This window comes from Strix uralensis, chromosome 10 (assembly GCF_047716275.1).
Source record: "Strix uralensis isolate ZFMK-TIS-50842 chromosome 10, bStrUra1, whole genome shotgun sequence".
Taxonomy (NCBI): domain Eukaryota; kingdom Metazoa; phylum Chordata; class Aves; order Strigiformes; family Strigidae; genus Strix; species Strix uralensis.
The window spans coordinates 527,643-548,431 of NC_133981.1; the positions used below are offsets into that span (position 1 = coordinate 527,643).

The window sequence follows — 20,789 nt, forward strand, 5'->3', positions numbered from 1 at the left end:
ATGTGTGAACATTCTCTTGACGGAAGAGCTTGGTTAGTTCGTGTCGAGTACCTGTGAGACGTTTGAGTGCTTGGTCTGCAGCGTCCTAGGGCAGGGGAGTGAGGGCTTGTTGTGGGGTAGAGGTGGGGAGGCTGCGACAGCTGCTGCTCGCTAGTCTGCAGAGCAGTTTCCATCCTGGTCACCCTTGTGCTGCAGGTGTTGCTTTTCAGAGGGTTTGTTGTGCTGAAGGAGTAAGTTTTCATTCTGGTTTACCAGAGTCCTTTAAATGCTTCAGGTGCAATTCCAGTTTGTGGGAGAAGAAAAGAATTCAAAGTGATTTTTGTTTTACTGTTGGTTTAACTCCTTCACGAGTGTCTAAAGTTTTCATCTCTAAAAGGAATCTGCTCTAGTTGAGACAGTCTAAGAAAAAACAACTTTTCCTTTTAAAAAGCAATATTTATGTGTGTGTCATAGATGACACTCCCAGAGTTACTTGAAGACATCCAGTAGTTTTTAGGATCAGCTCAGACTTAACCCCAGTGCCCAGAAGATGACAGTTCTAACTACTAAACTCTACTACCTTCACAAACTCCTCTGGCTTCCTAAAGAAACGTGCCCATTGAGGGGTCTGTTTTGACATCCATTGTCATGGTGCATCACGGTAACTACTGACCTCAGCCCTCCTCTGCTGAGAACAGGTTCCCTCTGCTCTTCTCTGAGTGTGCTGAGTGTATTCTCTAGTAAACCTGCCCAAGGAGGCCTTCAAATATTAATGTAAACAGCAAATCCAATGAACTTCTGTTTAGAGAACAGACAGATATGCTTTTTTGGTTGCTGCTAAAATGAGTTAAGTTCTAACTTTTTTTCTTGTCTCCCCCTGCTCTGGTTCCTAAGGTAGTTTTTCTATTTAAAATTTAGATCTGTTTAAAGATCAGAGTTAGGGAATTGAGAACAAGCAGAACAGAGGGGATGGCAACCTTCAAGTGGAGGGTAACAAGGGGAGCAACAGTGCTTTTGTTTGTTGGCTGCTACCAGTTTGGGCTCATCTGACTGTGTCCGAAGTTGCCCTTTGTCTGTAAATAGTAAAAAAACTCCAGGTAATAGGGTACTTTGAGGTCATTAATGGACAAGCATCTTTACTTGTGATGATACAGTTAATGCTTGTCCTTACAGTTTAGTGGTAAAACCTCCCAACTGTGGATATTCAGGTACACAAGGAAATATTTTCACTCCTTTTGCAGAAATGTAAGCTTTTAATGAAGTATGCTTTTTATCCAGGAAGTAAAGTCTTTCTTCAGCTTTTTTTAGATGGTTTTGCTGAAATAAAAGGTCAGACTGCAAACTTCCACCCAAAGAGAGACAAATAACCTATAATCCAATGACTTTAGCCATTTCCCATTATTTTTGTGTGTGTTTGTGGAGATAACAGTAAATAAGCCGAAGGCTGTCTGGAGTTGAGCATGAAGCTGTACTGACAGTGAATTTTGGCCTGGTCTCCTCAGGCAGTCTCTGCTGATCACAAAAACCCACCAATGCACTTGCACAGAGAATCGCTATAGGCACTGATGGTTGTGAAACTTAAAGGAGGATCTTTACCCCTCTAAATTGGCACTTCATTTTTTTAAAAACTGCTTATGTTTTAGCAAGCTCCCGGAACTGGCAGTGACCCACTGTTGCTGACCCACCTCTTTTGTGCAGTGTTATTAAGGAAGTGCTAGAATAGCATGGTTTTTCTGTTCTGTGGTCACGTTATATGTGACTTTGGAAAGATAAGCATGTGTTTCAGAAAGAAAAGAACTGTCATGATCGCTAACCATGTTGGGTTGCTTTGAGGACGGCAGCTCTTAGACTGAGAACGCCTGCTCCGCTAACACCCGAGCCCCTGCTCTTCATTCAGGAGAAGGTCCAGCAGGTGCATGGGAGCGGTGTAGGACTGGAGCCTGACTTACTCCCTCATTAGAAGACAACTAGCAGTCATTTGTTGAACACTCCTAGTTCAATGTTAGCTTTTTACTAGCTCTTGCAGATAATGGTAAAAGACAGGATTATTATTGGATTGCACCATTCTTGGGCTGGCAGAGTAATTTCATCTGCTCGTTGGTGGGTAATGTAATTGGCCTGTTCCAGTACCTGAGCTAGTCTGTACAGTTCTCTGTAACACTGCAGTTCACACTGAGGTTGTAACACGCATGCCTATATGTTAAGCAGTACTAAAAAAAGCCATTTGATTTCAAAGACCACCATAGAAACTCAGTACTGTCTTACATGCTGAGAAGTGTATTTTTGTCCTGTTAGAAAAGATAAAAGGGAATAATTGGTGGGAGTGATGTTTCTCCCTTTGGAGTAGTTCCCCAGATAGGGGATAGATTTATTCTTGATGATAACTGGTTTTCCTTAAGTTGCTGCTAAAACTATACTTTTGGTAATTTCTAAAATTAGGAAAATAGCAAGACAGGCAGTTCAGGAGAAGAACTGCTGGCTCTCTTGGTGAGGAACATGGGTTCTGACTCTTTGGAGACAGTGACTGATGTTGCTGTTCCAGACATCCTGTAGTAAATTTCTGTCCCTCACTGAGGCCTGTCAAGCACAATTTTCTCTGGAGCTTTAGGTCCTTTGAGCTCGCTACCCATTTGTGTTTTTATTGGTATAATTTTCTTGATCTCTCGACATGGTGGAAAGCCTGAGTAAATAATAGGTGAGGAACAGGTATAGCAGGTTCTAGACCACAGATGTCAGAATTAGTAATGGAGTTCTCTATTCTAAGAGCTCTTCAGTTACGTAACTGCTATAGCTATGTATTGACACTGTTTTTTAAAAAAAGTTTGGTAATAGAATTTGAGTAGTGGGAGAAGTCTCTAAAGATATAAAACTTTTGCATATTAATCAGTTACATGTAAAAAAAAAATCATTAAAACCCTTTATGTGAACTGTTTTGTTCTGTATCTGTAATATGAGAGGGAAATCTGAAATGATACCCCGTAGAAATTGTTGTCTAAGAGTGGGTCATTAGCATGGTGGAAGGGCTGGATGTTTTCTGTGTTTCACAAAAAAAGCCCCTGCAGCTGTTTGGTCTGGTCAGTTAAATACGGCTTTTGAAAAGTACCTGGTGATTGTGTTCTTCATCTTGGACTTCACTGGGAAGATGAGCCTTCAAGTGTCCCCCATCCCTCTGACAGTGGGAAGGTCCCAGAGCAAGACAGACTCCTCCTTGGTGAAGGAAGACCAGGTTAGGAAACACTCACAAGTTCATGGGCGTAAGCAAGTCTGATACCTGATGGGATGTACCCGTGAGTGCTGAGGGAGCTGCCTGATGTCACTGCAAGTCTCGGAAGGGCTGAGATGATCAGGGAAGGTGCCTGAGGACTGCAAGAAAGCGAGTGCCACCTCTGTCTTCCAGAAGGAATCTTTTGAAAAAGAGGATCCAGAGGTCTGTGGGTGGGTCAGCTTACCTCCATCTCAGGGACATGATGGAACTAATAATACTGGAAACCATTTCCAAGCATGGTAAGGACAAGGAGGTGACTGGGAGTAGTCAGCGTGGCTGTAGGGAGGGGGAGTCACGCCTGACCAGCCGGATAGCTGCCCACAACAAAATGACTGGATGGTAGATGAGGGGAGAGCAGTCAGTGTTATTTACTTCGACTTGAGTAAGACTTTTAACACAATCCCCCATAGCATCCTCATGGACAAACTGAGGGGGAATGGGCTAGATACATGGACACTGAGGTGGATGAGAAATAGTTCAGCCAGTTTCCCACCCACCCCAGTATCCACATATCCAGCCCGTACCCTCTCAGTTTGTCTGTCAGGTTTGTGCTCAGAGCAGCATGAAGTCCTGGAGGGGCCAGTCACTAGTGGGGCATCCTGGGGTGTGTACTGGGTCCAGTACAGTTTAACCTCTCCATTAATGGCCCAGGTGATGGGGCAGGTGCACTGTGAGCAACTTTGCAGATGATACAAGGTGAGAAGTTGATACACCAGGTGATTGTGGTGCCATTCAGAGGTACCTGGATAGGCTTGAGAAATGGACAGACAGGAACCTCACCACGTTCATCAAAGGGAAATGCAGAGTCCAGCCCCTGGGGAGGAGCTGCCCCGTGTAGCAGGTGGTGTGTCCTATATGGGCCACCCTGTACACCTCTGTAGGTGCTGGGGCTGACCGCCTGGAAGGCAGCTCTGCAGGAAGCGACCTGGGCGTGCTGGTGGACACCCAGGTTGAACAGTTCTGTAAGGAGCCTTTGACATGGGTCTTGGTTTTGGCTCTGGTTATAAGCCTGCATCTCCTCAGTGTTAGGTAAACTTCAGACAAATCTGCTTCCTTTTTTGTGCTGCTTTGGATAAAGATTTTGTGGATTTTTTTTTTTTTCATGTGGACTCTGCCATGAATGTGGGAGGAAACATTCAGGTTTTGGCTGAGGCTTTAAGTGTATGACTACTTGATTCCCATTGGCAAGCAAGTCATCGTGCCCAATTTCTTTATACCAAAATCACTGAGTTAACTCCTGTCTTTGTGGAGGTGGATATTGAAGAGCTGGCATATTTGTGTGTGTGGCTGCTTAGTTGTGCTGTGTTTGTACAGTTTGTTTGTGTTCTCTCTAAAAAGGCATAATTAGATCTATTAGAAGAAAAGGACCATAGGTGGACATCAGTATTTTTAAGTCCAAAAGTGTAGGCCTTTGCTGCTTTTAAAAGCCTTCTCAAGACTAGTCAGCTAAAGTTGAATATATCTCACCTTGCACTGAAATATTCATTATGACTGTGCCAAGAAAGGTGATTAAAAGTAAATGCAGAACAGTCATCATGCTTCTGCTATATCAAAACTTGAACTAAAAGGTCTCATATTAGGGCACAAGCAATAAAGTAAACCTCAGCGTGCTTGGGATACATGCGTTCATGTTCACTGAACAGAGCAGGGAAGTCAAAACTCCTGTGTGGTCACAGTTGTGCCTGCAGCTGACACAGACTGTTTCCAGACACACGCTGTTGTGCCGTAACAAGGAGCTGCAGCTACGCTGGGTTCCTTCCTCAGCACTAGGGAAGAAGCCTGGCAGCGTACCCGTGCATTCAGGACAGGCACTTGTGACTGCTCGGACTGTGTTCCTGAGGCACAGGGCCTCGTTGGCCATGATTTCTACCTGGTAGGGTATGTATGTACTCAGTTATGTTGTTCCTTGTCTCAAGCTATGCTTGAGCTACCTGAGACTTGGAGAAGTGGCTATAATGAGTCCAGTTAAAAACACGTTATGCCTGTATCCTATTTCTGTTGGCAGCTGGGAGCAGGCATTTAGGACTGGGTGTAGGTAGGGAGGTGTGGATAGGGTGGTCTTTTGCTGGTAGGTCCTCCCAGCCTCTTGTCGAGTGTCAGCTGAAGTACTCCAGCCAGTGTTCACTGGGCAAACTGAACGTTTTGTTTGTAGCATTGCAGGGAGGGACTTGCTAATGCTTAATCAGAAAAAGAGCCATTTAAACAAACAAGGCCCAGATTAAGGCCTGGACTAGCTCACTTGGAGAAAGATTAGGAAGGACAATTTTCTTCTGAAGAGCAGGAATGAAACTGCCATATCATGAATATGAAAGACAGTTTGGAAGTGGTAGAGCACTGTAAGCCATCGGTTTGTTAGTGAGTCTTGTTAACTTCTGATTGGAATTTTTCTATCTTGCCTGTTTTGTATTTTAAGCAGTACTAATGCAATGAGCTGTCAGGTTTTGCAGCCTGCAAGCAGGCTTTTCCAGTGGCAGTGGTCTTCAGACAGTAGAGCTTTTCGGGTATCCTCCTCAACAGCATGGGGGGAACTGTCGCATGGGAGATGCGTACTCCTTCTTCTGAGCCAAGTTTTATGTCTGTAGGGAGTGGTTAAGGTACAATGTTTAGGGAGATGTGTTAAAGATCTGTGTTGAAGTGTGGGGATGGTCATCAGTGTTTTGGATTAGTAGACTTTTCACCATTTTGGGATGGAATATCGTTTGAGTTAGCCTTTGTAAACTGTTTTAAGTCAAACTTCTACTTTGTAGCTCATTTGATGCTAAATATCAGTGGAAGGCTTTCATATACCTGGTACCAAGAGTGCCTCAGTCAGTGGGAAAAGCACTGTGATTTTGCTGAGCCAAATGAAAACGTCTTTTGATCTTTTAGTCTCAGTAAGTTGAGTCAACACTTCTGAAAGATCAGAGAATTAATACTGGTTTTGAGTCATCAGGGGGAGTATTTTACCACTCTGTGCCAGGTTAGTTCTACTTTCTTCTTTCACGAGTCATTGTAAAGATGATACTTTCCAAAATTCAGGGCTAAAAGCACATGTTAAAATCGCATGTAGTGTGGGTTGGTGGTAGATGATATCTTTCTTTACAAGCCTGCTAATTTAACTTGCTTTAACTCTCTTACAACTCCAAGCCTGGAATAAACCTTTCTTTTAGAACTAGAGGTGCTAAGTCTTGCCAGCTTCTGTGCTGGTATTGTCACAGATGAATCTGTTAGAGTTAAAATGAGAGGCCATCTCTTCTTTTTTTTTTTTTTTTTTTTTGACTGGCATGCTTAAAAGTGTCTCTGTAATGCCTGAAATAGCTGTAGTGTAACCTTTTGTCTTCCCTTGGAAGTGGAATGAAAATACCTGCATTTCCACTTTGTGGTTCACTTGTTTCTGACATCTGAGTCGGCTTTGACACGTTGAATGTGACAGCATCTCCTGGCAGATGGGCAATGAGGATAAGAGCAGCTTTGATCTCTTTCCCCCCTGCCCCTTCCTCTCCTGAAAAACTCCTGCCAAAATGTTTGTCATGGCCTAGTAATGTTGCATTTTTCCAGAGGCTGGAGAATGTGATTCAGATAATGCAAATATTAATAGGAAAAGTTGATAGTAGGAATGCAGCTGACCAGAGAAACATTTGAGATGCTTCAAGGAATTAAATCTGTTCCAGTGAAAGATTTCTTTAAAGAGGGGGAAGCTAAAAGAAACTGAATTAATCCTTTTCACCCTTGCACCTATAGAATTCATTTGGTATTTGAAGGTAGGCTTTTATTGCTGCCGTACTGCTCAGTATAGGCTCCAGCCTGTGAGGGAAATACCTCCCTAGCTGGTCTTAGCCATGTTAATGAAACAGTTGCATCTGCTGCAGGGAAACTGGAACACATTTCTGCTGCTGTATATACCTGCAATAGTGAAAATTGATAAAGCAGCTTAAAACAGTTTCTTCAAACAATGAAATGTGGCTTGTTTTGACAAACAGGATTCAGTGCTTAAAGCTGTGTTTTAAATGAGACACCTGTGAGTGTATATTGCTGTAGCAGTTTTTCCTTGTAATGGCCCACACTAATAAGCCTGGAGCTTTTCCCATCTCTGAGTTGAGAGGGGAGCAGATTGTGCTGATGACCATGTTTTCTCTCTGTTCCTTATATATTTTCCTGAAACATCACAGATCTTAACTCATGTTCACCCTCTTGCCATCCTCTGGGCTGTCGGGCTTTTTGCTTCCCTTTGATCTTGCCCTTGGCCCCAGATGGACCCAGCCCTTGCTGCTCGGTTTGGGCTCTGCACCTGGGACTGGGGTGTCTGAGTTGCCTTTTCACTGTTTGGGTCCTTGTAATCACACTGCAGTTGCTTATGGCTTCGCTGCATGTTGGAATGTGGAGAGTACGGTCGTGTTTTTAAAAAACCCACAGCTAATAGGCAGATCTTCACTGTTTGTCTACTCAGTTGTGAACTCTGACTTCAGATTGTGAGTATATGCAGGCATCTAGTAAAAAACAACTTGTTGCTAACAATTATGTTATCCAGTACCTCTGTTTTATAATCCTGGTCTGTCTGTTTCTTATTTACATACCTACAGAGCTCTTTTCTTTGTGGAAGACCCAATATTTTGAATATTTGCTTAATACTTCTCTCTTTCTTTAGGGAAGGTAGTTTGTCAGTTTACAGAATGCTGTATTTGAACTTTAAAAATGAAATTATTTTTATTTTGAAGAGTCCTTGCTGAAGCTCATGTGAGTTCCTGTTTCTCCAGCTGTTGTGGCCATAGCTTCAGATACAAGGTTTTTGATAACACCATTTTGGAGTAATTGTGCCCTGTCTTTACCGCCTCCCTTCTTTAACCTTATCCCAAGGATTTTATAACCACCTCTGTGGGTCATATTCTTCCCCCAGTCCTGTTTTCCTTCAAATCTGAGTTATTTTTTTTGTTTTGGTTCATGTCACAGCCCTGGAAACAGCTGTGCCTACAACAGCTAAAATGGTGGGATGTCATGCTGTGGGACTGAAAATGAGCTGCAGGGGACAAAAGAGCTTGGAAATTCTTCAGATTGCTATTTCTGTCATACTACTTGTATTGCGAAAGGCTTGACCTGTGACTGGAGAAGGTCCCTTCGTTTGCCCTCCAGTGAAGCACTGAATTCAGAATGTGCAGTTGACTGGTTTGTAGAACATGTAAACATGGTTACAACTTTTTTCCTCTTAGCAAAAAGCAGAGATGTTCCTGAGGAGATGCTGTAGTTTGGCTTTCCTTTCAATTTGGTTTTGAAGAAGAGTATGTGAGGATGTGGCTCTTCCGAAACATCATGAAATCGAGTGAAAGTGTCAGCTGTCGGTATCTCATGGCAAAGCGCGCAGCCGTAAACTGTGGCCTTGTGTGTGTACTTGTGGTGGACGCTGTAAAACTACTAATTTTTAATCCATCTTGTTGAAAAGACTTGCTAATCGGCAAGTTTCCTTTTATGTCTAGTAAAACAGATGGTCTTTGTAAAAATTGTTTGTATCTACCCAGATCCATCAAATTCATTTCTCTTCTAAAATACCTGCAGACTGCATTTTTAGTGCTGTCTCAAGTACTTTTAAGTACATTCACAAAAAAAATTCTAGAAAATGTATATCATGTGTGTGATGGTGAATGTTGGCAAATCAGAAGGCTCTAGCTAAATCTTTCTTTAACCTTGATGTACCTTTCTTGAAGCACTGGTTTTATTAATTTGATGGAAAATACCCTTTGTGTAGCCTTTTGCAGGAAAATATGTTTTTGAAATGGTTTTGGTAGGTTCCAGATATGGGTACTGTAGACTGTCCTGTTCATAAGCAAATCAGAAGGTGGCAGCAGTGAGAGATCACATAGATACGACACTAGCAGTGTAGACCTGTCAATTATGTAGTTAAGAAATTAATCTGGGGTGAAGGATGTGCTTTAAGAATAATCAGTGCTTTCTAGAAGGAAGAAGAGGAAGGCCCTAAACTGTGGAACCAGTAACATTGCCCCTCAGTCAGACTCTCATGGAAACCAGCTCTAAACGCAGCACAGTCTTGAAAGTCTTCTCATAAATTTACAGGTCACAAGCTATAGAAATAGCTGAAATATTTTGCTTTGATTTTCATGTGATGTTTATAGCATGTACCAAAACCAGATTTATTATGTATTGGTATCTCTGCACGGTTCTTAATTTTGGAGAAGTCTTGACGTCTGCTTCGTAGCTTTGATTCAGACAGCAGCGTAAACACTGAGTTACTGACATGTTCAAAGAGGGATGGGAAAGATTTCAGTAGCAATCGGTTGTACTGGAAATCAGTAGAAACATTTCTGAAAACTGGTCACTTGACTTCAAGGCACTGCAGTTTCCTAATAAACAAGGAGACTTACCTAATCTTTGGTATTTGTGTCTACAGTCCTTACACTGTGAACTTCTACCTTTGCAGAAGAACCCTTGGTCTCTATATTCACAGCAATCAATGAGCAGTGCTTCTTACGGGACAGCAGGAATTTAGAGGTTGCCTGTGGGTGTTTAGAGACTGCCTGTGGGAAGGTGCTTGATTCTGATGTGGGTGTATTCAGGAAGATGTTTCTTAAAAAGTAGTTGGAAGGAGAAAGGGATCTGTCGCTCGTTAAGAGGGTGTTTGATATCTGTTCATCTGTGACTTGAGTGCAATTTCCTCTTATCTACAGGATTAATATTTGAGCTTTCAGGAACAAAAAACCTGTGTGCATTAGTTGTGTTGGTCAGCAGTATTAAATATAAAGTCATAGGAAGGAAATGTTTCATCAGGGGATCCGAGAAGAGGCTGATGTTGAAAAATCACTTTCTGGTATGTCTGTGAACATGCCACCCTTGCACAGCACGAGCATGTGAACCATTAATGGCTGCAGTGGTAGAAGTGGCAAATACATTTTGGTGTGCCAAAGCATAAAACCTTCTGCTGATGAACCCTTTGAAATTACCATTTGTTAATGTGCATGGGGAAGGCGTGGGAAAAGGTGACTCTCCCTCCCCCCTTCTGCTCCAGAGGACAATTCTTAATGTCTTTTGAGTGACCTCAGGGGTCTGCTCGCACTCCCTTGTAGCACACACACCCCTAACAAAGGAGTGGATGGACTGTGTGGATCTATTTTAGGCTTGTGAGGATTCTAGGAGAGAGGTGGTAGGTCTCATATTTTGGATGGGCTCAGATACAGTGCCATGTTTGTCCCTGTATATCTTTAAAATCTTACTAAGTTGCTTCTTGATGATGATTGTGTAATTCATATATAAATACACTGCCAGCCCCTCTTACTTTACTAGCAGTATGCTGAGTGAGTTTTTGTGTTCTTTGGTATTCATACAAGTGACCTGTGGTTTAGGGTGTAAATTGTGGGACTACTGAATGAAGAGTTGATTTATAGTGCATGTGTCGGCTGACTCAGTCCTTTTACCAAAAGAATACAGCTGGCTACTTTTATAAAATTCAGCGGCTTAGTATTCTACGTTTGAGTTATTCTTAACTGATACCTGTACACATTGCCTTCAGAGGAATCTTAAGTGTTTTGCTCCATTATAAAGCTGGTATTACCCTCAGTGTTTCTCCCCTTCAGCTAGCTGGGTTGTTCATATTTTGCATGTAGGAAGACATTAGGCACAGAGGCAGGCTTGCTCAAGAGCTTTTAACAAGGCTGCTGAAGCCTAGGATGTCGGGTCTTTCAGCCACCAAACTGTTCCTGCTGCATCTGTGGTTTGAGAAGGGAGAGCAAGGGTAGCAGAGATGCATCATTCAGCTGCTTTGTTCTTGACTTCTGGATAATGTTGGGAATGGGTTGGAGGGTTTAGGGGAATCATTAGGCAGAAATCAGTAAAACCTACCATTGCCCTGCTGTGTTGGTTTTGGCCTGTAATGCTGGAGAGGCTGTGTCCCTTGTTCCTGTTAAAGTGGCAGCGTCTCTCTCCAGCCGGTGCAGTCTTTCTTGCTGTATTGGATGGCGAGGACTCTGAATGCAGAGCACTCTGGATGAATTCAGTGAATTCCTTGGGGTCTGCCACCTGCCACTCCCTACCGTTTCATCAAAAGTAGCTGGCTTGGGGCTAGTCCCCTTTTCTAAAATCTTAGATGCGGAACCTCAGCAGAAGCCTGGCTTGCTTTACACATACAGAAGCTGTTTTTTTCCCCTCATCTCCCAGCTGCACTGTTTAATATGCTGAGTCTTTCTGGTTTTGTCTCTCAGTTTGTTCTTTCAGACATACTCCACTTCTGTTCTCGCATAGAGTACTGTCAGTGTCAGGGTTGTGGCCAGGTGGGGGATTTATATATATTTATATGTATCTTTTGTCCCTGGTTTTTCTTTTGGACTTCACTAAAATTCAAGGAAATCTTTTTAGAGGAGGAAGAAGAAGAATTATGTCCCGAAAACTACAGGTATCCTTTCCATTAAAAGTAGTATTGTTTTCTGGTCTCTTTTTCCCTGTATTCTGCCATATTACCTATGTTCTTTGCATTTAGTAATTTATTGTACATACTTTTCTTCCATTCTTGCCCCAGTTCTCCACTCTGACTTCTTAAAAATTGTTCTAATAGTTAGATACATATGTTTCTCAAGGTATTGGGTAGTCATGCCACTATCCAATTGTGGTTTTTTTGGGTCAAATTATTTACTCTCCTACTGTTGTCTTCCTTTTTGGATGTTTTCCAGACCACAGCCCCCTTGAATTTTACGCCCATCTCGGTTTCTCATGAGTTCCTCTGACAGGATTAGCTGTCAACACCTGCAGTTTTCTCTCCTTATTTGCTCTGTTGCTTGTTGCTGCTGAACAATGATGCTTTTAAAAGATCTTAATCCTCCTGTGGATATAAATCACTTGCTAGGTTTCCCAGTTCCCATAATATGTGGTTTTCCAGTGTGTGACTATTGCCCCTTTAGTCTTTCTTGCTAAACTGTTTGTCTTGATACAGAATGCATTTTGGGATGATTTTCCGAAAATAATCTGCGATTTCTCAAACTGAGATGGGCTGATGCTTAATAAAAATCATTCTTATTCTGAAGCAACTGAAAAATGTTTTTCTTTTGCTGAATAGGAGGAACGGGAAGCATCTCCTGCCTAAGATCCCTGCTAACGTGGACTACAACTCTATGATGAGCTATTAAACCCTAAGCCAGCTCTGAGCTGAGTTTCAACGTTAACTTCAGAGTTCATTTTATTTACAAATAACTGGTTCTGAAGGGAATTCATTGAACTGATGCATTTAGAGTAAACTTTTGCCTGAATAAAGTTTAACTGAAATCTAATGGGCCAAACTCTTTTCTGACTTCTGATCTTCATCTTGGATACTTTACAAACTTTTGAAATTTTCATGTTACGAAGTATTTGATGAAGAAAAGTGAAAGAGTGGGAAGAAGCTTTTTTCTCCCTGTACACAGTCTAGCTGTCTGGAGCAAAATAGCACCAGCAATACTTGATTTCTTTCTGCCCCTCCAAGTTCTCTGTAATATGTATGTGTAGCATTCGTGCTAAGTAAATGGCTCTGCAATAGAGCCATAATATATGAAAAAAAAACAAGCTAAGACTGTGTCTACTCTTCATAAGTACAGGAAAGTGAAGGAGTTTTGATTAACCCAGTGCAGTAGCTTTTCAAAGTTTAGAATAAAATGGAGCTTCTGACAGAATACGGGAGATTTGGTTTGTATGTCAGTGAAGGCTGTGATTCACAAGGGAGAAAGTACAAGTAGTTTTCGTGACCTTACACCTCAGAGCCCATCTGTGGGTGCTCTGGAAAGTGGACTCTGCAGTATAAAGGCTGGAAATTAATTTCAGTCAAAAGCATCTGTTGACCTGCAGGGTCCTATAGTGCTGTAGGGCACATCTATGAAGACCTCACTGGCAGAAGCTCTTACAGCTCTTACAAATAAAAGATAACATAAAAAAAAAAAAATAAACCCCAAGTGGAATGGCTATGAAGTTATGTGGTAGCAGCACCTCATATGTTAACAATACTTCACACACTGTGCCTGGTTCTCCACTCATACTGTTGTAGAAATGCAGTTTCTTCTATGTCAAGATCTTTTTCAAAAATGCGTTCATTCATTTTTTCTAAGTTCTTCATATTTGCTGTCATCACTTTCTTCATATTCTAGCATCCCACTTCAGTGGTTTTGATTAGCAGTTTCTTTATCTCTACTGTCTTCTTGGAGGTGGGAATCTGACGTGTAATAAAATAGTCAAAATGCCCCAGTTGTGCAGAGCCTTGTAGTATTCTTCAGAGTGCTAATGTATTCTGAAGCCTGTGTCCCTGTTTTCAAAAACTGGTTGAGTTAACTAATCGCTTTTAGAAAACCTGGGTGATTTCGCTGTGCTTTGGAATAGTGTGTGAGTCTGGCTGGAGAAATGTGGTCAGTGTGTCTGCTCTCAGCTGTCCTTTTGTCACCCTCTTGTGTTCTTCTAGCAGGCATCTGGCCTTACCTTTTGCAGAAACATTAAACTGATCATCAAAATACCTTTGAAATATTCTGTTTCCTCCTTTGGGAGAGGAGGGCAAAGCCAGGATGGTGTCGGTGGGTGCGGGGTGCTTGGCCTAGGCCGGGCTCGGACCTCTGAACCCCTCAGGCTCGCTGTGTGCGCAGGCTGGGGCTGGGTGTGTTACCTGTCCCTGCAGGCGGGCTCGGCGGGGCTCGGCGTGGCTTGGCGTGTTGGTGGCCTGCGTGAGGAGGGTGCTGCGCAGGGGTTACGCTGTGGTGACCTCCTGGCAGGGCCGCTGTCACCACCCCAGCAGTTCAGCCAGAGGTTTCCCTGGGAAATGAACTGAAAGGTGCTCGTGTTTCAGAGTGCTCGCATTTCCCACGTCCTGCTCCGTGAACTCCAGATAAACAAGAGCAGGCTGTTTGACCTGTGCCCAGAACATTTAAATTACTAAATAGGAGGAGAAAATAAAAATTTGTGTGGACCAGTCTGACCTTGCAGGCTAGAGCCCTGAAATCTACCTGTGCTTTCAGTTGGTGGCTGTAAACCCCAAGAGAAAACATTCCTTCACAAGAACTTCTCAATTAACTCTTAAGATTCAGTTTCAACTTCAGTTGTATCTGTATCCCTTCAGTTATTTGAAAGAGTTTAAAATAGCCCAGCTTTCGGAGGCACTTGCATTTAAATGGGGGGAAAAAAAATATTAAAAAAATTAGAAGCTGGAACCATGCTCACTTTGTTGTTTGTGTACATCTTTCCTTCCATTTCCAGAATTGCATCTCATACCTAATTTCTTTTGCAGTTTTGTTCAGTGGAGGGACTGCTGTATGTCAGCCATGCTAAAGGGCAAGTGATGGAGGCAAGTACTAGTTTATATATTCACAGTTATCTAATATTGTTTTTGCCAGTTTCTCCTTTTGAACTGTTTTGTTTCCCAGTGCTGCTGTGAAATAATTGCACAAATGAAGGACTATATTAGCATGTTCTGGGATGTAATAATGTTATAACAGCTGCTCAGTATGACTGTATATGGAATTGTGAATTTTGTCCCTGATGTATTGTATTCTCATACGAATAAGAAATGTATGGTTTTGAACTTCATGCTATAAAACACTCCATTTCCTCCCTCAAATAGAATTTAAAGAATGTTGTAAGTGGGGAAAAAAACAAGCACAAAACTTGAATCTTAATGCAAATAAATGTGCTAATTAATTCTGCTGATTCACAGTTCTTCACATTTATGAGTAGTTTTTTCCCCAAAAGTAGATACTAGGACAAATAAGTAGTTTTAAGGATCTTCATATGAGATATGCAATTTGAAAAGCTTTTTTCAGGCTCGCAGCAGACTCATCATATGGAAATACGAATAGGCAGCTGACCGCAAAGCTCCCGCAGGAGCCTCTTAAACGCAAGAGTCAGTGTAATTTCAGAAACCAGTCACAGAACGCACAGGGGTCGTAGGGACTTGTCTGTGAGCCAACTGTAGGCTGATTTGTTTCAGGTTGGTTTGTAAATTGGCATAAGGCTAATTTAAGCAGTTTATTGGTTTCCAGCAGGTAATGCATGGAACTCTAGTTAGACCAAAGTGGTGTTCTTTAATATCAGTGGTATTACCAGTGGTAATCTGGACAGAAAGCATGTAGGAGATCAAAAAGATACTGGTTAGAGACTATACTGGGCATCTTTGATATGAACTACAGTTCCTCAGTGAGTCCTGACTGAAAAATGAATACTGAGGAAATTAGCCAAAATGAAAAAGTCAGTTATGGGTCAGCTGTCAGGTTTGTATTTTATACACCAAATAATTTTGGGATTCTTGCTTTTTAGCCAGTAAAGTTTGTTCACTGAACCGTTTGGTCTGTTGGATGAAAAGGAAAATCTGGTTTTGCCTTTTTTTCCCCAAAACTTAAATTGAGTGGAGACCTGCAATTCAACTTTCTGGAAAGCCTGTTACATGAGAAAAAATAAATATTAAGAAAGAGTGAGCTCAAAAGTCAAAGCATAATTCTAGTCATAAAGGCACTTGAAGTCATTTAAGAAAGTGTTAAGTATGTAAAAATAAAAGGTTGCTTGCTTTTTTTTTTTGTTGTGCCACACAATTTCTGCATGAGTATGGGTAAATATATTTTTCTGGGATGTAGATTATTACTTTGCATTTAATGTGTTATTGATTAAACTGGCTGATATATTTAGACTCAATGCTTATAACATGTTCAAAGTGCTGAGATAAAATCCTGTATGATTCCAGTGTTTTGCTTTCTGTAAGTACTGAATTTCATCTTGCCTCCAGCTGATAGCAACGGCATTTGAAAAAAAGAGAGTGTGAGGCAGCTCTTCTGATATTTTTGGATGCCAATTTGGAAAGCATTTTGAAATATCTGTTTAACCCCTTGTGTCAGTTTTCAGATGCACAAAATTGAGAGCGCTCTAATTGTAATCTCAGTCCATTATGTTTCGCAGCTGTTTTAAGGTAAAAAAGAAAGCTCTCAAATCCCAAACATATGTCGCATTTCAAATAAAACGTGGTGTTTTTTTTTAAAGCACAGGCTGCTTTTTGCCAAGATTGAGGTAGACCTTTGTGATCTGGTTTCTGTATTTATAGAAGCCTAATCAAAGCTTTCTCCTGCAAGAAAACAATGATCGGCTTCCGAGCATGTGATCTCATGGTGCTGATGTAAAACTCTTTCAGATACTGTGTCCCTCCTTCCCTTCCCTCCCTCCTTCCCTTCCCTCCCTCCTTCCCTTCCCTCCCTCCTTCCCTTCCCTCCCTCCCTCCTTCCCTTCCCTCCCTCCTTCCCTTCCCTCCCTCCTTCCCTTCCCTCCCTCCTTCCCTTCCCTCCCTCCTTCCCTTCCCTCCCTCCTTCCCTTCCCTCCCTCCTTCCCTTCCCTCCCTCCTTCCCTTCCCTCCCTCCTTCCCTTCCCTCCCTCCTTCCCTTCCCTCCCTCCTTCCCTCCGCCTTTGCTGTACTTCTCCAATAGTGTGTTGCTATCTAAGTGCTCAGCGGCCGTTTCCTATAACCAGCTCCTGCCTGAGCCCAGGTGATAGGTAAGGTTGAGCTGTCTGGGAGAAGAGCTGCGTGTTTCCTCTCTGCTAGAGACTGGTTGCTTAATCTACTTTTAAAAAGGCATTTTGTTTTCTCTGAGAACTATGGACAAGACAGCCGATTGAAACCATTTCACTTGCCTGTTCTTGCTTGAGGACAGATTTGCAGATCTAGTTTCCAGTGCCATCAGCGGATGTTGGCAGTAATAAGCCATTTCTTACTATTTGAAAATGCATAACTGATTTGGAAATGTTCTGTTTTCTTGCATATATTAAATACTGTGAAGTTAGACATTCTACAGGAAAATCAGGTAGGCAGAGCAGATGTTACATTTGAAGCACAAAATAGCAGATCTTTGTTGTGAAACAAAATTCTGCCAAAGAGACTAACATGCTCTTCAGAAGTTTAACCTCATGTTCTGTTAGATATTATTATGGGCTTGATCTTAATAAACAAAAACCCACTGGTTTCACCTTGCTTCTCCCTCTTTTGAACAGCTTTTTTACCTTTCTTGCTTTCCTGTACCCTTTGTGCTGGGCTTCTTCCCGCAGGCGATGAATGACTTGTCTCATACAAGCTTTGGCTTCTGCGTACAGCCTAGATGCAACTAATGCCACATGGAGGGATGCTTGGAAAACTGATACGTTTTGTTTTGTTAATGGCATGTTTTGCGCATTGGATTTTTTAACCCACTACTTTCTGCATGGATGTATAATAATGACTCTTTTGTTTAACATTAGATAAGCATGAGATCACCGTGGCACAGCTGCATGTGTAGTCACTCTTGAAGCAATTGCACACCTAATTGGCTGACAATCTTGGCATTTTTAAAGCAAACACAAGCCTTTTAAAGACAGGGGACATATTTATGTATGAATAGTCAAATAAACCTGTTGGGTGTCATCAATGGAGCCCTCTGGCACTGAACAGTTGTGTGATGACCCTGATCCTGGAGGCAAAGCCCAAGATCAAGAGACCAAAAAACAACATGAATCAGAGCAAAAATTATCCAAAATAACCCATAATGCTTTGGAGAACATTAATGTGATCGGTCAAGGCTTGAAGCACCTTTTCCAGCATCAGCGCAGGAGGTCATCCGTTTCCCCGCATGATGTGCAGCAAGCTCAGGCTGATCTGGAGCCTGACCTGGACTTGGAAAGCCAAAGCGTCTGTGCTGAAATTGATGGTGTCTCCACCCACCCCACAGCTCTGAACCGGGTGCTCCAGCAGATCAGAGTGCCGCCTAAAATGAAGAGAGGGACGAGCCTGCACAGCAGGCGGGGCAAGGCAGACGCCCCGAAAGGAAGCCCGCAGATCAACAGGAGATCTGCCCAGGATATGCAGTCAGGTCGGCCCAGATCGTCATCTACTACAGATGCTCCCACAAACTTATCCGTGATGGAGATTGCTGCTTCTATCTATGTAGGTGGAGAGGAGGCCACAGCAGCAGCAGTAAGTTACTCAGATTTACCTTTGGTCTTTATCATCTCCTTGTATGTTTTCTTAAGCCTTTTGAATCTTGTTTTTAAAAGCAAGTTTCTTTCAGCAAACACTAATGCTACTGTGTTCAAAAGCTTCTTCAGTGGTGAAGCAAAGAGCTTAAAAGATGCAAGCATTAGTCATTTTCTCACATGGCAGGTGGCTTGTTTTATATGTATTTGATAGTGAAGGGAGAGCTACTTTTGAAACACATTAGGTTGGCTGGATGGCACACCACAGTCAAGCAAGGAGTGATGGGATGAGCAGCAGCCAGAGTAGTCCTCCTTAGCAGCTGTTACCTAGTTCCTGCAACAAAGCCTTGCATTTACATAGATGGCTTTCTTCCCCTCTTGTTTTATCGTGTATTTTATAAAAAGGAGGAATTCCAGTTTGAGTGAATGGTGCTGTTGAGAGGCTGTGGGAGCGCTGGCTGCAGCCTGTGACTGAACTGCACTGCAGTGCCAGGTTGACAGAATCTGATTTAGATCAGCCTGGCTGCTGTGCTGATGTGGGATCACTGCTGTCTCCTTTAGTTTGTCTAGCCCATGTGGAAAAAGCCTTCACAGAAATGACAGCGTTTGCTCTGTGACGTTTCCTCGCAAAGCTGTGTGTATCGGCGTATTGACGATATTAAGTAGTAATGTTTATCTTACCATCTCTCTTCTTTCCCAGATCAATTTAGCTGAAGCAGTCCTTTTTTTGAAAAACTAGGCTTATGATTTAACTTTAGCTATAACCTCTGTTTTCCTAAAAGGCTTTGCAGGCTTGTTCATTGGAGGTCAACCCCTTTGATAAATATAGGAAGCATTGGGAAACTGATTTCTGGTTTGTATGCTCTTAAAGTGTGACCAAAAGAAACAGTCCTGCTGGTGCTCAATGCTATGAGATAGCATGGTCCTGAAGCTTATGTAGATTTTTTCGTTATGCAAATTTGTTCTCATGACCTACAGTTTTCTTTGACATTGGCCAGATGACGGTGGATTGGGGCCAAATAAGATCTCCTCAGTCATCCAGAGGTTGCCTCACCTTGCCTCTGCAGCAAGATTGTTCCCTTGTTGTACATTGTTTTCCTCCCTTGAAGCCTACTTTGAAGTACTCCAGGTGAAAACCTTTTTTGAGTATTCGGTGGTATAATATGCTTTCAGTGTATTTCCCTGACAGTCACCTGGAAATCAGCATATCTTGCATTTATAGGTGGTAATTACAAAGTATTAGCATAAATTACTCACTGCCTTAGAATGATATTATAAAGTTTCCTCTTGGGAGAAGTGTTGAAGCAGTCTGCCTGGAGCTGTATCTGAGGTTTTTGTTTCTTGCCAACAGTTAAAAGAATAGAAATAGTAATAAAGTAGTTAGGAAAAGTGTACATTCTCCAAGCACGGGTTAACTTTACAATTGAGCCATGCCAATTGAGCCCCAGGTTTGTTTGCTTACTGGCTCTCTTTTCATTGTGAGTGAACTCATGATCTTTGTTTCAGGAGAATTTTGGGGAAAGTTGATAGTTTTCTGAGTTTGTACTCAAATCCAGCAATTTAAGATTATGAAGCAAGCTCTGGTTTGTTGGTTTAAAACTGTAGTTCCTTTACTTGGTGTACGAGCAGGGAGATTGAACAGGCCTAAGCATATTAGTTAAATAATACGGAATATGGGAAAAGACCTGGAGGGAGGTGTCCTTTCTCCCAACTATGTCAGCTGGCCTGATGAAATGGTACCACCTTTGCCTAGATCAGTGGTCTCCAAAGTGGGCTGCATGCAAGACAATCCGTTGGAGTGGAAGAAGAAATTTTTTGCACCATTAATAAGTAAAATAATTTTTTGAAGTAATGTTTGGTTTATCTTTCTTTTCCTTTCTAATTCCTGTTTTTGTGTATGCTTATAATGTGCATAATGTATTAGTTCAGTAGTACATGTATATAGTTTAGAGATAAATGTAAATGTATTGACAGTCCATGCTCAAAATTTTTTTACTGATGGGGTACACAGTCAAAGTTCGGAAACCACTGGCCTGAATGAATTGGATCACTTGGCAGGAGTGATTGGAAAAATGAGAACTATTAATCTGATAGTAACTGCATTCTGCTACAACTGCTATGTGTGAGAACAAACTTAGGAGTCCATTTTTGGTAGATAATGGCCTTTGATTATTGACAAGCAGCAACTGTAGCTGTTCCTCCTATGGAAAGCGTTCTGTATTGAGAAGCCTTTTCTGTGAACGGCGGCTCTTCTGCTACATAACTGAGTAGTCATCTAGGAGGTGGATGGGAGAGTGGTTCCTGGTGTTCTTTGTCGTGTCCTCAGCTAGTGTGTGTGCCCTGTAACTTGAGGGGAAGGGGCTGTTCAGGCTTTCTGCCCTCCATATTTGAGGGGACTGGAGTCTGAGAGAGGAAAGTGAAATGCATGTTTGAAAGGCCTCCTTGGGGGGCTAAACCACCCAGAGACCTCTGTGACCAGTTGTCCCTCTGTAGAGTTCAGTGAATCTCCAGCTGCTCTTTAATATTTGCATATTGCACCATTTTCCTGGCAGACAATAGAGATGTATACTCTGGGTCTAAAGTGATATAACCAAGGAAATGCTGCCTTGCTTGTTCGTCACACTTCGGGGAGATACACCTTTGT

At 42.2% G+C, this 20,789-nt stretch overlaps 1 protein-coding gene and 1 long non-coding RNA gene across 4 annotated transcripts in view; both read left to right on the forward strand.

Annotated features, from left to right (window-relative positions):
* The window catches only part of TMCC1 (transmembrane and coiled-coil domain family 1), a 121,193-nt gene that overhangs the window by 6,922 nt on the left and 93,482 nt on the right, over window positions 1–20,789 (forward strand). For 2 of the 3 annotated variants that reach the window (XM_074878746.1, XM_074878738.1), the window contains one exon: window positions 14,454–14,510. In XM_074878746.1, the coding sequence (XP_074734847.1) occupies window positions 14,505–14,510 (6 nt within the window). In that variant the 5' untranslated portion in view covers window positions 14,454–14,504. Of the gene's footprint in view, window positions 1–14,453; window positions 14,511–17,434; window positions 18,147–20,789 lie in introns of all 3 variants that reach the window. The other variant, XM_074878737.1, reaches the window with a different exon arrangement.
* LOC141947563 (uncharacterized) lies at window positions 18,153–19,996 on the forward strand. Its single transcript, XR_012630202.1, has 2 exons — window positions 18,153–19,274; window positions 19,899–19,996. It is a non-coding gene; the product is annotated as an uncharacterized LOC141947563 (long non-coding RNA).